Raw genomic sequence first — 15,782 nt, 5'->3', positions numbered from 1 at the left:
AGGTAGAGAGCCAAGGGTTCAGAGTGACCTCTCACAGGTAGAGAGCCGAGGGTTCAGAGTGACCTCACACAGGTAGAGAGCTGAGGGTTCAGAGTGACCTCACACAGGTAGAGAGCCGAGGGTTCAGAGTGACCTCACACAGGTAGAGAGCCGAGGGTTCAGAGTGACCTCACACAGGTAGAGAGCCGAGGGTTCAGAGTGACCTCACACAGGTAGAGAGCCGAGGGTTCAGAGTGACCTCACACAGGTAGAGAGCCGAGGGTTCAGAGTGACCTCACACAGGTAGAGAGCCGAGGGTTCAGAGTGACCTCACACAGGTAGAGAGCCGAGGGTTCAGAGTGACCTCACACAGGTAGAGAGCCGAGGGTTCAGAGTGACCTCACACAGGTAGAGAGCCGAGGGTTCAGAGTGACCTCACACAGGTAGAGAGCCGAGGGTTCAGAGTGAACTCACACAGGTAGAGAGCTGAGGGTTCAGAGTAACCTCCCAAATGTACAGAGGGTGGAGTGAGCTATGTGAGCTGAGCACTGTGATAACAACATGACAGTGAATAATAACAGATTGAGCTAAGCAGTGAATGTGAGCATTGAGGGAGAGAGTGTAAATAACACTGCCCTGACACACTGACCTCTATGGTTATAATTGGCCTTTTCCTGTGTAGGAATTGAAAAATGGAAAGTTCCTAACCAATTTTAATATTGACTTCCGCCCCCCGCCACAGGAATGTGCTAAAACGGGCTCTCACTGGGTCAAAGTGGTACCTGCTAGTCAGTACTTGTATAACCAAGATGGATGTCAACCGACCACTTGATCCCCAGTGACCTTTAACATGCCCTCAGTTACCTTGGAGGCTTGAGGTGCTCTCAGAGATAGGTATTTAGATTGGACATTGCTGTGCACAAATTGGCTGCTGCAGTTCCTACATTACAAAAGTGACTATACTTCAAAAATGTATCAATGGCTGTAAACCGCAGCGAGACGTTTGAGCTCATGAAAGACACATTCTTTTGATTTGAAATTACCCTGCAGCTGAATGACACAAATTATTTTTGATGTTTGAATGAATGATATGTTTCTTTTAAGTAAATGGTTGAATTGGTAAAAAAATGTCTTTCCGGCGGGAGATAGTGCATGGTATGGCAGGAAAGGATCCACCAACAGTTGCAGGCTGCATTTGAGGTGGAGTTTGTAGGTACGATGTGGCCCTCAGCCACCCCCTCCCCAACCCTTCACTCACAACACATTCCCTACGCTTTCCTCTTCCCACTACCCCCTCCTCTTCTTACCATCTCCTCATCTGTAATGATATCAGCAAATAGAGATGGTATTTGCCTGTTTGATGATGATGCCTTACCAGCATGTTTGCATGTATTGATTGCTTGTGCCTGACCAGCAGAGGGCATGTGACAGAGACAAGCAAGGCAGTTTAGTTTGGTTTCAGTTTTGTTCTAGATGCATCACTAGCATGATGTCTCCTGTAAATGCTGTATAAAGAGTTGAACAGACTTTAGATTAAAAGACATTCTCTTTCATAAATGTCTCGTCATTGAACCCACAAAGAAATCAATACACTCATCCACATCACCAGCCCTACCCTTTCTCTTTAAACAACCCCTATACCCTTCAGTCCTCCTTGCTACACTGTCAGTACAATAACAACTTGCATTTATATAGCGCCTTTAATGTAGTACGAGGTCCCAAGGCGCTTCACAGGAGTGTTGTCAAACCAAATTGACACCGCGCCACCTAAGGAGATATTAGGACAGGTGACCAAAAGTTTGGTCAAAGAGGTCGGTTTTAAGGAGCGTATTAAAGGAGGAGAGAGAGAGAGACGGAGAGGTTTAGGGAGGGAATTCCAGAGCTTAGGGCTCAGGCAGCTGAAGGCACGGCCACCAATGGTGCAGCAGCAGAAATTGGGGGTGCTCAGGAGGCCCGAGTTGGAGGAGCACAGCGACCTTGGAGGGTTGTAGGGCTGGAGGGGTTTACAGAGAAAGGGAGGGGCGAGGAGGGACACGGAGGGATTTGAACACCAGGATGAGAATTTTAAAATCGAGGTGTTGCTGAGTCGGGAGCCAACGTAGTCAGCGAGCACAGGGGTGACGGGCGAACGGGACGTGGTGCGAATTAGGACACGGCAGCAGAGTTTTGGATAACATCAAGTTTGTGGACGGTGGAAGATGGGAGGTTTGGAATAGTCGAGTCTGGAGGTAACACAGGCAGGGCTGAGGGTTTCACCAGTAGGTGGGCTGAGGCAGGGCGGAGATGGGCGATAGTACGGAAGTGGGAGTCGGCAGTCTGGCCAGCAATACATAATAAACAGTAATAAGATTCCTCAGGAACTGAAGGAATGTGAGGTGAGTGAAGAATTGCTGAGGAGTTCGGTATGAAAGAGCATGTTGAGCTTCTTGAATTCAATTTTTAGCAAATATAAGAATTGGAGAAACGCCTTTAGATCTTCAGTTCAGCAGATAGAGGCCAACTGAAGTGTGTGTAATGTTTCTAATATCTTTATGTTTTGTTATAGGGACCGAAGTGAGTGAATCCTGGTACAATGAAATCAAGAAATACAACTTCAAAGCTCCAGGATTTCACAGTGGAACAGGTGAGAGAAAGAGATTCAGTGAAACACGCAAGACATTTGAGAGAACGACGCACACAAAGAGAGTCAGAGGCAGAGAGAGAGAGAGGAAGAGAGAGAGAGAGAGACAGAGAGATAGAGAGAGAGGAAGAGAGAGAGACAGAGACAGAGATAGAGAGGAAGAGAGAGAGACAGAGAGAGAGAGAGGAAGAGAGAGAGACAGAGACAGAGGCAGAGAGATAGAGAGAGAGGAAGAGAGAGAGACAGAGACAGAGAGAGAGAGAGGAAAAGAGAGAGAGACAGACAGAGGCAGAGAGATAGAGAGAGAGGAAGAGAGAGAGACAGAGACAGAGAGAGAGAGAGGAAGAGAGAGAGAGAGAGACAGAGGCATGTGACATTAGAGAGAGATAGAGAGGAAGAGACAGAGAGACAGAGGCATGTGCGAGAGTTACATTAGAGATAGAGAGAAAGAGATGGGGGCACAGTCATGTGAGAGAGATACATTAGAGAGAAAGAGAGATAGAGGCAGAGTCATGTGAGAGAGTTACAGAGTCATGTGGGAGAGAGACAGCTGGAGAGACAGAGGAACAGGTAAGAAAATACATTCAGTAAGATACGCAAGGCATCAGATAAAGAGACAGAAAGAAAGAGAGAGAGGCGTAAGGGCAAATGTTCTGCTAAGTGCCCGACAGACCTAATGCTTCTGCAAGGCACTGCGCCCATCATAACAGAGGACCATGTGGTCTTCTTGACCCGGCCATTGGCAGGGCTCAGGCTCACTCCCAGTGATGGGCCTCGTGAACCGCTCCTGGTTCCTGCCCAATTTTCTGGAACGATTGATGAATCCTATCTGTGCAGTCATGGTCACACGGGGGAGGTGCCTAGCAGAAGGGATCTGGCGGGAGCAGGCATGGATATGGCTAATGCCTCAAGGTGACCTCAGGTCCAAACCATCCAGCAGCCACCATCAGCAAATGAATGTCAATGCGCTAAAATGTGGGTGGGTCCAACCAACAATCGCAGTAGTGGCGAGACCACTTCAGCAGCCAGCACATCTGCCCCTTCAATCCCATGTATCTCCCACTGAGAGCCACTGGCCGGCAACCACAGTGACGAGAGGAGCGGACACGGGATAAAATGGTGAGAGCGGCGGTGACGGCGCTATAGAGAGAGGCAGAGTGAACAGTGAGACCAGGGGCGGTGACACTATAGAGAGAGGCAGCACGGACAGTGAGACCAGGGGCGGTGACACTATAGAGAGAGGCAGAGTGAACAGTGAGACCAGGGTCGGTGACACTATAGAGAGAGGCAGCACGGACAGTGAGACCAGGGGCGGTGACACTATAGAGAGAGGCAGAGTGAACAGTGAGACCAGGGTCGGTGACACTATAGAGAGAGGCAGCACGGACAGTGAGACCAGGGGCGGTGACACTACAGAGAGAGGCAGCACAGACAGTGAGACCAGGGGCGGTGACACTATAGAGAGAGGCAGCACGGACAGTGAGACCAGGGGCGGTGACACTATAGAGAGAGGCAGCACGGACAGTGAGACCAGGGGCGGTGACACTATAGAGAGAGGCAGCACGGACAGTGAGACCAGGGGCGGTGACACTATAGAGAGAGGCAGCACGGACAGTGAGACCAGGGGTGGTGACACTATAGAGAGAGGCAGCGTGAACAGTGAGACCAGGGGCGGTGACACTATAGAGAGAGGCAGAGTGAACAGTGAGACCAGGGGCGGTGACACTATAGAGAGAGGCAGCACGGACAGTGAGACCAGGGGCGGTGACACTATAGAGAGAGGCAGCACGGACAGTGAGACCAGGGGCGGTGACACTATAGAGGGAGGCAGCACGGACAGTGAGACCGGGGCAGTGACACTATAGAGAGAGGCAGCGTGAACAGTGAGACCAGGGGCGGTGACACTATAGAGAGAGGCAGCACGGACAGTGAGACCGGGGCAGTGACACTATAGAGAGAGGCAGCGTGAACAGTGAGACCAGGGGCGGTGACACTATAGAGAGAGGCAGCACGGACAGTGAGACCAGGGGCGGTGACACTATAGAGAGAGGCAGCACGGACAGTGAGACCAGGGGCGGTGACACTATAGAGAGAGGCAGCACGGACAGTGAGACCAGGGGCGGTGACACTATAGAGAGAGGCAGCACGGACAGTGAGACCGGGGCAGTGACACTATAGAGAGAGGCAGCGTGAACAGTGAGACCAGGGGCGGTGACACTATAGAGAGAGGCAGCACGGACAGTGAGACCAGGGGCGGTGACACTATAGAGAGAGGCAGCACGTGGAACCTTCAAAACAGAAACGAATGAAGGAATGACATCAGAGGGCAGCAGATAGGTGATTGGTTGGTGAGTATTACAGGTTGATTTAGCCTCTAAGCTAGGGAAGTGGGTTGAACTCAGAGCTAGGAAACGGTAACTTGCTATTTCTTTATTTTACTTAATTAGTAACTTAAACTAGATAAACCAATTAATTAATAAAACTAAAATAATTGGTTGAAAACATAATAATTAATTAACTAATCAAATAAATAAAGAAGTTTAGTTAGAGATGGCAGGGCAGGTGGTGTGCCCTAACTGCAGCATGTGAGAGTTTGTGGAGACCAGCGAGATGCCGAGCAAACACATCTGCGACTCAAGGAACTACGGCTCAGAGTTGTTGAGCTGGAGTCTGTGGTGCAGACATTGCAGGGCATCAGGGAGGGGGAGAGTTACCTGGACAATTTGTTCCAGGAGGCAGTCACACCCCTTAGATTAAGTTGTATTTTAGAGTTCATCAATGCTCAGGGACAGGAGGGTGTAACCACAAGTCAGGAAGGTAAGGGGACCCAGGGTGTCATGATGGAGGAGCCTCGGCCATTGACTTTGACCAATAGGTGTGAGATACCTGCTACCGGTGGGGATGAGAATATGGACTGCAGGGTGGATGAGCAAACTGACCACGGCACCATGGTACAGGCAGCCATTCAAGTGGGGGGAGTGAAAAGGAATGTGGTAGTGGTAGGGAACAGTATAGTCAGAGGGATAGATACTGTTCTCTGCAGCCACGCACGACCGCGAGTTCCTAAGTTTGTCTTGCCTGCCTGGTGCCAGGATGTCTCCTCGTGGCTGGAGAAGAACTTGGAGCGGGTGGGGGAGGATCCAGTTGTCCTGGTCCATGTAGGAACCAACAGCATAGGTAGAACTAAGAATGAGGTTCTGCTGAGAGAATTTGAGGAGCTAGAGTCTAAATTAAAACACAGAACCTCACAGGTAATAATCTCTGGATTGTTACCTGAGCCACACGCAAATTGGCATAGGGACAAACAGATGAGAAGGTTAAATGCGTGGCTCAAAGAGTGGTGTGGGAGGCAGGGGTTTCAATTCATGGGGCTCTGACACCGGTACCAGGGAAAAAGGGAGCTGTTCCGTGGGGACCGGGCTCCACTTAAATCAGTCTGGGACCAGTGTCCTGGCGAATTCAATAACTAGGCGGTAGACAAGGCTTTAAACTAATGAAGGGGGATGAGAGTATTCCGGAAAGGCTAAATTCATAAGCAGTCAGGGAAATGTCAGGGCTGTAGAGCGGAGTAGTGATCGGGGAAAAGATAAGCAGAGTGGGTCAGGAAGGGACAGAAAGATTAATAAAGGTAATAGGGCATCAGTGACTAAAGTGACATCAGGGAAAAATAGAAAAAAAGTTAAAGCTAAAGTATTATATCTGAATACACGAAGCATTCGCAACAAAATAGATGAATTAATAGCACAGTTAGAAATAAATGGGTTTGATTTAATGGACATTACAGAAACGTGGTTGCAGAGTGACCAAGGTTGGGAACTAAATATTCCAGGATATTTGAGTTTTAGAAGAGACAGGCAGAATGGAAAAGGAGGAGGGGTAGCCCTGATAATAAAGGAGGGAATAAAGACAGTAGAGAGACAGGATCTTGGCTCGGAAAAACAAAATGTAGAATCAGTTTGGGTGGAGCTAAGAAACAACAAGGCACAGAAAACGCTAGTGGGAGCAGTCTATAGGCCCCCTAACAGTGGTTGTAGTGTCAAGCAGAGTATACATCAGGAAATTAGAGATGCATGTAACAAGGGTAACACAGTAATCATGGGGGACTTTAACTTTCATATAGACTGGGCAAACCAAATTTGCAGAAATAGTGCAGAGGAAGAGTTCATGGAATGCATTCAAGATAGTTTTCTAGATCAGTATGTCAAGGAACCTATGAGGGAATTGGCTATTTTAGATCTAGTACTGTGCAATGAGACAGGGTTAATTGATAGCCTTGTAGTAAAGGAGCCTCTGGGGAGCAGTGATCATAATATGATAGAATTTTATGTTGAGTTTGAGGGTGATTATGTTCAGTCCGAAAGTAGGGACCGAAAGCTGAACAAAGCAAACTACGTCGGTATGAGAGGCGAGTTGGCTAAGGTAGGTTGGGAAACTAGATTAAAAGATATGACAGTAGAAAAGCAATGGCAGACATTTAAAGAAATAATTCATAATTCGCAATGAATATACATTCCCTTAAGGAATAAAAACACCAACGGAGAAATGGTCCAACCATGGCTAACAAGAGCAATTAAAGATAGTATTAGATTAAAGGAAGAGGCTTATAATGTTGCCAAAAAGAGTAGTAAGCCTAAGGATTGGGAGGATTTTAAAATTCAGCAAAGGAGGACCAAGAAATTGATAAAGAAAGGGAAAATAGAATGAGTGTAAACTAGCGAGAGACATAAAAACAGACTGTAAAAGCTTCTATAGGTATGTAAATAGAAAAAGATTAGCGAAAGTAAATGTGGGTCCCTTACAGACTAAGACAGGAGAAATGATAATGGGGAATAAGGAAATGGCAGAGAAATTAAACAAATACTTTGTGTCTGTCTTCACGGAAGAAGATGCAAAAAACCTCCCAGAAATAGTGAAGAACACAGGGTCTAGCGAGAAGAGGAACTGAAAGAAATTAGTATTAGTAAAAAAATAGTAATGGTGAAATTAATGGGACTGTAAGCTGATAAATCTCCTGGACCTGATGGCCTACATCCTAGGGTTTTGAAAGAGGTGGCTATAGAGATAGTGGATGCATTGGTTGTCATCTTCCAAAATTCCATAGATTCTAGAACGGTTCCTGCGAATTGGAAGGTGGCAAATGTAACCCCACTATTTAAGAAAGGAGGGAGAGAGAAAACGGGGAACTACAGACCAGTTAGCCTGACATCAGTAGTAGGGAAAATGCTAGAATCTATTATTGAGGACTTGGTAACAGGGCACTTAGAAAATAATAATAGGATTGGGCAGAGTCAACACGGATTTATGAAAGGGAAATCGTGTTTGACAAATCTGTTAGAATTTTTTGAGGTAGTAACTAGCAGAATAGATAAGGGGGAACCAGTGGATGTGGTGTATTTGGATTTTCAGAAGGCATTCGATAAGGTGCCACACAAGAGGTTATTAAACAAAATTAGGGCTCATGTGATTGGGGGTAATATACTAGCATGGATTGAGGATTGGTTAATGGACAGAAAATAGAGAGTAGGAATAAACGGGTCATTTTCAGGATTGCAGGGTGTAACTAGTGGGGTACCGCAAGGATCAGTGCTTGGGCCTCAGCTATTCACAATCTACAGCAATGATTTGGATGAGGGGACTAAATGTAATATATCCATGTTTGCTGATGATACAAAGCTAGGTGAGAATGTCAGTTGTGAGGAGGATGCAAAGAGGCTTCAAGGGGATATAGACAGGCTAAGTGAGTGGGCAAGAACATGGCAAATGGAATGTAATGTGGAGAAATGTGAAGTTATCAACTTTGGTAGGAAAAATAGAAAAGCAGATTCTTTTTTAAATGGTGAGAGATTGGGAAATGTTGGTGTTCAGAGGGACCTGGGTGTCCTTGTACACGAATCACTGAAAGTTAACATGCAGGTACAGCAAGCAATTAAGAAAGCAAATGGTATGTTGCCCTTTATGCCTCACAGCGCCAGGGACCCGGGTTCAAATCCGGCCTCGGGTGACTGTCTGTGTGGAGTTTGCACATTCTCCCCGTGTTTGCGTGGGTTTCCTCCGGGTGCTCCGGTTTCCTCCCACAGTCCAAAGATGTGCGGGTTAGGTTGATTGGCCATGATAAAAAAAATTGGCCCTTAGTGTTAGGGGGGATTAAATATGTGGGGTTACGGGGTTACGGGGATAGGGCTTGGGTGGGATGGCTGTCGGTGTAAGGACCGGGTGCTAGGGTTTGGATGATCAGCCATGATCTCGTTGAATGGCGGAGCAGGCTCGAAGGGCCAAATGGCCTACTCCTGCTCCTATCTTCTATGTTTATTACAAGAGGATTTGAGAGTAAAGACATTTTACTGCAATTATATAGGGCCCTGGTGAGACCACACCTGGAGTATTGTGTACAGTTTTGGTCTCCTTACCTAAGGAAGGATATACTTGCCATAGAGGGAGTGCAACAAAGATTCACCAGACTGATTCCTGGGATGGGGGGATTGTCCTATGAGGAGAGATTGAGTAGGCTAGGCCTATATTCTCTAGAGTCTAGAAGAATGAGAGGTGATCTCATTGAAACATACAAAATTCTTACAGGGTTTGACAGGGTAGATGCAGGGATGATGTCTCCCATGGCTGGGGAGTCTAGAATCAGGGGTCACCGTCTCAGAATAAGGGGTCGGCCATTTAGGACTGAGATGAGGAGAAATTTCTTCACTCATCTCAGTCCTAAAAGACTGGTGAATCTTTGGAATTCTCGACCCCAGAAAGCTGTGGAGGCTCAGTCGTTGAGTATATTCAAGACAGAGATCGATAGATTCTTGAATATTAAGGGAATCAAGAGATATGGGGATAGTGCAGGAAAGTGGAGATGAGGTAGAAGATCAGCCATGATCTTATTGAATGGCGGAGCAGGCTCGAGGGGCCGAATGGCCGACTCCTGCTCCTAAATCTTATGTTCTTACTCCTCCCACTATGGAGTCAGCTAAAAGGAGTCACAGATTTGGATTAAAAAGACGCAGGTGATACACTGTCACTGAGGAGGAGCAGCAACTTGGCTTGTACTTCCTTGAGTGTAGAAGGTTGAGGCATGACCTGAGAAAAAGATTCAATAGAGTAAAAACAGAGAAACAATTTCCTCTGGTGGAGGAATCAAGAACAAAGGTTCACAATCTTAAAATTAGAGCTAGACTATCCAGGAGTGAAAGCAGGAAACATTTTAAGCACAAAAGGCTGTGGATGCTGGGACAATTGCAGCTTTCAAGACTAAGATTTACAGATGTTTCTACAGTAAGGGTATCAAGGAATATGGATCAAAGTGGGTAAATGGAGTTGAGGAACAGATCAGCCACAAGCCGATTGAACGGTGGAACAAGTTCGACAAGCTGAATGACCTACTCCAGTTCCTATGTAAGAACCATGGCAAAAACAGTAACATCACATAGCACAAAGTAAGGAAACAAATCGGTGACACTTTACTTGATCTTTGTCCTAAAAGTTTCTAATTGTGCAAAATAAGGTAGCAGCACCACAAAGGATGCACATGGATGGAAGTAGAGGAAATGCAGAGGAACATAGGAATTGCTAGACGAGAAAAGACCAAGGTCCGTCTATTTCGCCTTCTACCATTCTAGTAGTCACATGGTACAATGATAATGGAGTTGTTAACTAATCATAGCAATCAATCTCTAGCAATTAGAGAGACGAGAGAAGCTGGGATTGTTCTCCTTAGAGCAGAGAAGGTTAAGGGGAGATTTAAGAGAGGTGTTCAAAATTCTGGTGCCTCGCCCAAGTGGTCATTACTCATGTGTGAGTTTTGGTGGTGAGTGTTGGTCGGCTGTTGTACCTTCGGCCAACACAACCAAGTCCTAACTTCTGCTTACATAATGTCCACACAAATGCCATTTCCACCAGGGGTACTTGGATTGATGTCAGCTGTGGGAGCACAAAATCCAGGCTGACACTCCCAGTGCGGTACTGAAGGAGCGCTGCACTGTTGGAGGTGAAGTCTTTCAGATGAGTCATTAAACCGAGGTGCTCACTCAGGTGGATGTTAAAAGATCCCAAGGCACTGTCCGAAGAAGAGCAGGGGAGTTCTCCTCAGTGCCCTGGACAATATTTATCCCTCAACAATCATCACTATAACAGATTTACTATCATATTGCTGTTTGTGGGAGCTTGCTGTGCGCAAATTGGCTGCCAGGCTTCCTACATTACAACAGTGACTACACTTCAAAATGTACTTCATTGGCTGTAAAGCGCTTTGGGCCAGCCTGAGATTATGAAAGGCGCCATATAAATGCAAGTTCCTTCTTTCTTTTTGTGCTGATTCTAGGGCACTTCACCCAGCTGGTGTGGAAGGCATCGAGAGAGATGGGCGTTGGGTATGCGACAGATGGGAAAGGCATGTTCATGGTGGTGGCAGCCTACAATCCACAGGGAAACATCACCAATCCCGGCTTCTTCAAAGACAACGTGTTACCTCCCAAAAAAAAATGACCCAGGAGGAAGAGGAATGGAGTCACTGCTGTCTTGTACGCAGCACTGAATGGCACGGGAGTCATTTCATTTGGGATTTAATTGGAACTTTAAATACAATTTCTTGCCAGGCTTTGGGTGGATTTAACTATGATAGATTTTTAACAAGATTTCATTCCTTGCGGGTACCACAAATGAACAGGAGATTGCGCATCCCCGATTTTTAATCGCTCCACCATTGGCATCCGTGCCTTTAGCTGCCTAGGCCTAAGCACCGGAATTGCATCCCGAAACCTCTCTAACTCTCTCTCCTCCTTTAAGACACTACTTAAAACCTACTTCTTTGACCAAGCTTTTGGTCACCTGTCTTAATATCTCCTTATGCGGCTCAGTGTCAAATTATGTTTGATATCGGAAAGACTCAGCAGGTCAGGCAGCATCTGTGGAGAGAGAAACAGAGTTAACCTTTCAGGCCGATGACCTTTCGTCAGATGCTGCCTGACCTGCTGAATATTTCCAGCATTTTGGCCTAGAAATTCAGTTGGTAGCGCCAGCCGCTAGCGCCTTAGGAGGAGGAGAAGTGGGGCGCTAAGCGGCTAGCGCCCGGGCGCGGCGCGATCGGTACCTCTCGCGAACTTCACTCAAGATTTAGCGGCGGCGCTAAACCGCAGCGCCCGCTCAGCTGCGCGCGCAGATCCTGACGTCATTTCATGGTGCAAATCCCTTGGTGCGCCCTGAACCGGAACTTCAGTGGCGCCGCCCTTCTTTGCGCCTGGCGCCCCCAGCAACTGGTAGAGGGGAACGGTTTCCAGTCGCTGCGGGGCGCGGGGGGCGCTATTTAAAGGGGACTCCTCCTGCATTATAAGTGGCAGCCATTTTGTGCCAATCCTTCTGTGTGACAGACGGATATTTGGAGAGAGACAAAGGCAGAGAGCTTTCTGCTTTGACTCAGCGCTCGCACAGGTACTTCTGGCTTCAGGCCAGAGCTTTGTACTTGGATTTAACTTTCAGTGCCATAGCCTTGAGTCGCCACATATAATGGGGGCTGCAATGGGTGGAAACGTTGGCTTTCTGCATTGCATTCAAAGGGATCAGAGACGCCGTGAGAGAGTGCCAGTCATGGCCAGACGGAGAAGGGCCAACAGGCGTCGGCACAGGAGGCCTTACCCTCCCAGGGTATACCGCCAGCAGTTCTCATATCTGAACATGTCTGAGGAGCAGTGTGTTCGGAGGCTGCGATTCAGAAGGGAGGTGGTCACTGAGATCTGCCACCTGCTTCGCACAGATCTGCAACCACAGCTGAGGAGCAAGACGTTTCTGTCGGTGGCAGTGAAGGTGACGGTAGCTCTCAACTTCTATGCCACTGGCTCCTTCCAATCCGCTACTGGGGACATTGCCAACATCTCCCAGTTCGCGGTACATTGCTGCATCCGCCAGCTGAACAATGCCCTTTTCAGGAGACGTCAGTACATCTCCTTCCCCATGACCCTGGACAAGCAGCAAGAGCGTGCAATGGGATTTGGAAGAATAGCGGGCTTCCCCATGGTCCAGGGCGTAGAACTGATGAACCAGCAATGGTCAGGCCTTGCTTCAGGGCTGCAGTGTGCAGGGCATGGCAGCCAAACAAGTCGACCCTCCCCCTTTAAGAGCTGACCGGTGCCAGCGTGTCTGCCTTCATTCAGAAACTCGCCGCACCTGCGCTGCGCCCGCCCTCGGTGTTAGCGCCTCGGCACGCCGGCTTAGCGCCTTATGATAGTCGTGCATCGCCTGCTTTAGCGCAGCAGCAACCTCTTGGGGCGATGCAACTGAATATCGGCGTAGGTGGCGCTAAGTTGCGCCAGGCGCTAAATTTAGCGAATGCCCAGCTGCAGCGCCCCAAACGTGGCTATACTGAATTTCTAGGCCTTTCTGTTTTTATTACAGATTTCCAGCACCCGCAGTATTTTGCTTTTGTATCTTTTATATTGCTCATGTGAAGTGCACTGGGGGATGTAAATACAAGTTGGTGTTGAGCTTTGTTTGGAGTATAATGTAGCTCTGTGTGTTCCTGTAATTCTGGTTATTGTAGCTGGTGCAGATCTGTGAGGGAGCGATACAGTTTACAGACCGGATATGCAGTAATCAAAGGGTTATTATGGGTCAGAATCACTTGTGAAAGCAATCCTATCAGAGTAACGGGCAGGGAAATGCTTTGGACTTTTCCCGGGAATGTGTATTTCTTTATACAAGCTGGGGCTGGCCGAGGGAAATCAGGCACGTTAACTTGCTTGCTGACCTCCTTCACCTCCTGCTGGTGCCTGTTCTCACTCTCACTCTCCATTCCCCTCCGTGCACTGATTTTAAATACTTTCCGACTGCGGCCATGTTTTCTTTCCCCCCCACAGCGAGCAGTCAGTGAATAAAAGCCATTGAATGCAGAGACACACAGGCCTCCTTTGGGGCCTTAGCGATGCACCATAGCAACAGCGTTTTGAAATGAGGCTGCAAGGTTTCCCAATGAGACAACCTTTTCACGACGCGAATGAAATGTTCCTCCTCGGGGTCTGGAAACAATCATCCGTTTGTGGGGCATTAGTGGGTCAGCGCGCAAGGCTGAGCAAGCGACAGTCTGTTCTCAGTCTGCCTGTACTCTGCCTGTCTGCTGCAGGCTGCGTTGTATCTTTGCTCTAAATGGACATGAGTCACTCAACGCCCATTTCTGCCGGTTAAACATATCGGACGATGGAAGCTGTTTTGTCACCCCCAGGTATGGGTTGCCAACTCTGGTTGGACTTATTCCTGGAGGTCTGATCAAATGACTCCGACCGCCCCGTCCAGTCAAACAGCCTTTCCCCACCACCGCCCCATCTCCAATATTTTTATTAACTAATAAATGAAAGTGCTGGAAGATGAAAGAGGTCACTATTTTCTTTGACTGCCTCTATGATTTTTCTCCTGGGTATTGCTGGCTAGCAGGGTGCAGGAGATTAAGCTTTAATTCCTGGAGACTCTAAGACAGCCCTGGAGGGATCTCCAACCCCAGGTGGAACCTGCCCGGCTTCATCTTTCACCATTCCAATCCTTACCGTCCAGCCTCACTTGACATGAGTAAGCCTCAGTGACACCATGGATGTAAACATTGACTGTGACTGATTCTGAACCAAATGTCTGATCTGCTGATTTCCACTTATGTTTGTTGGGGTCTGTTTAAACATCTGTTAAATGTAGAACTCGGAAGTTTTAATTGCAAATCGGGTGAAAGGAGCCCGGGATAGACTGTGTTAATAATCTGCTTCTTCCACAATGCTGATGTAACGGTTATTATTATTAATGGGGATTAAATTAAAAACTGCTAAAGATAATTTGTTGGTGTCTGCATTAGCGTATTCCTCTCTGCACTTCCAATTCTTCCCTCCTGCAGTCAGACTCCAGCTGGGAGATTTTCCGTCACAGTCTGTAACCAATCTGGGCTCAGTGAGTGCAGGTTGCATCACATCACAATCCCAACACAGGAGGGCAGGCGATCACATTCTCACTGAATGTGGCAGTGTGGGCTGGGCATCTCCCAGGCTGCTTAGCCGACAACGCACTGCGGCTGATGTTAGCAGGAATATGGGTACATTGGTATTCCTGTCTCCTAATTTAACCTCTCTATTAATCCTCTTATTTTAACTTTGCTACAATAGCTGTCAAAGGAATCTCATTAAAAACATTTTAAGCATATTGCCAACGGTGATAGCAGGCTTTAGATCTGTCAGTGTCTTTGTACCTCTGCCAGTGCGTATCTCAATTTCTGTAAGTGTGCATATGTGTCAGTGTGTGTGCATCTCATTTATCTCTGTGTGTATATTCCACATTCTCTGGCTGTGTGTGTGTCCCACAGTCTGTATCAGTGTGTGTCCCACAGATTGTGTATTCCACAGTCCCTGCGTGTGTATACCACAGTCTCTCTGTCTGTGCGTGTGTGTCCCACAGTCTCTCTGTCTGTGCGTGTGTGTCCCACAGTCTCTCTGTCTGTGAGTGTGTGTCCCACAGTCTGTGAGTGTGTGTGCCTCACAGTCTCTGTCTGTGAGTGTGTGTCCCACAGTCTCTCTGTCTGTGCGTGTGTGTCCCACAGTCTCTCTGTCTGTGAGTGTGTGTGCCTCACAGTCTCTGTCTGTGAGTGTGTGTCCCACAGTCTGTCTGTCTGAGTGTGTGTGTCCCACAGTCTGTCTGTCTGAGTGTGTGTCCCACAGTCTCTCTGTCTGTGAGTGTGTGTCCCATAGTCTGTCTGTGAGTGTGTGTGCCTCACAGTCTCTGTCTGTGAGTGTGTGTCCCACAGTCTGTCTGTCTGAGTGTGTGTGCCTCACAGTCTCTCTGTCTGAGTGTGTCCCACAGTCTGTCTGTCTGTGAGTGTGTGTCCCATAGTCTGTCTGTGAGTGTGTGTGCCTCACAGTCTCTGTCTGTGAGTGTGTGTCCCACAGTCTGTGAGTGTGTGTGCCTCACAGTCTCTCTGTCTGAGTGTGTGTCCCACAGTCTGTCTGTGAGTGTGTGTGCCTCACAGTCTCTCTGTCTGTGAGTGTGTGTCCCACAGTCTCTCTGTCTGTGAGTGTGTGTCCCACAGTCTCTCTGTCTGTGAGTGTGTGTCCCACAGTCTCTCTATCTGCGAGCATGTGCCCCACAGTCTGTCTGAGTGTGTGTCCAACAGTCTCTCTGTCTGTGAGTGTGTGTCCCACAGTCTCTCTGTCTGCGAGCATGTGCCCCACAG

The 15,782-nt window shown here is 47.9% G+C and overlaps 1 protein-coding gene across 2 annotated transcripts in view; it reads left to right on the top strand.

Annotated features, from left to right (window-relative positions):
* Positions 1–14,397, top strand: part of glipr2 (GLI pathogenesis-related 2) — a 120,742-nt gene extending 106,345 nt beyond the window's left edge. For both annotated transcript variants that reach the window (XM_085965907.1, XM_085965906.1), the window contains exons 13-14: positions 2,525–2,602; positions 10,914–14,397. In XM_085965907.1, the coding sequence (XP_085822033.1) occupies positions 2,525–2,602; positions 10,914–11,077 (242 nt within the window). In that variant the 3' untranslated portion in view covers positions 11,078–14,397. The remainder of the gene's footprint in view (positions 1–2,524; positions 2,603–10,913) is intronic.
* Positions 14,398–15,782: the final 1,385 nt, after the last annotated feature.

The sequence above is a fragment of the Somniosus microcephalus genome, chromosome 23 (assembly GCF_052327205.1).
Source record: "Somniosus microcephalus isolate GS21.2 chromosome 23, FLI_Smic_1.0, whole genome shotgun sequence".
NCBI lineage: Eukaryota > Metazoa > Chordata > Chondrichthyes > Squaliformes > Somniosidae > Somniosus > Somniosus microcephalus.
This window is presented reverse-complemented; position numbering and strand designations above follow the sequence as displayed.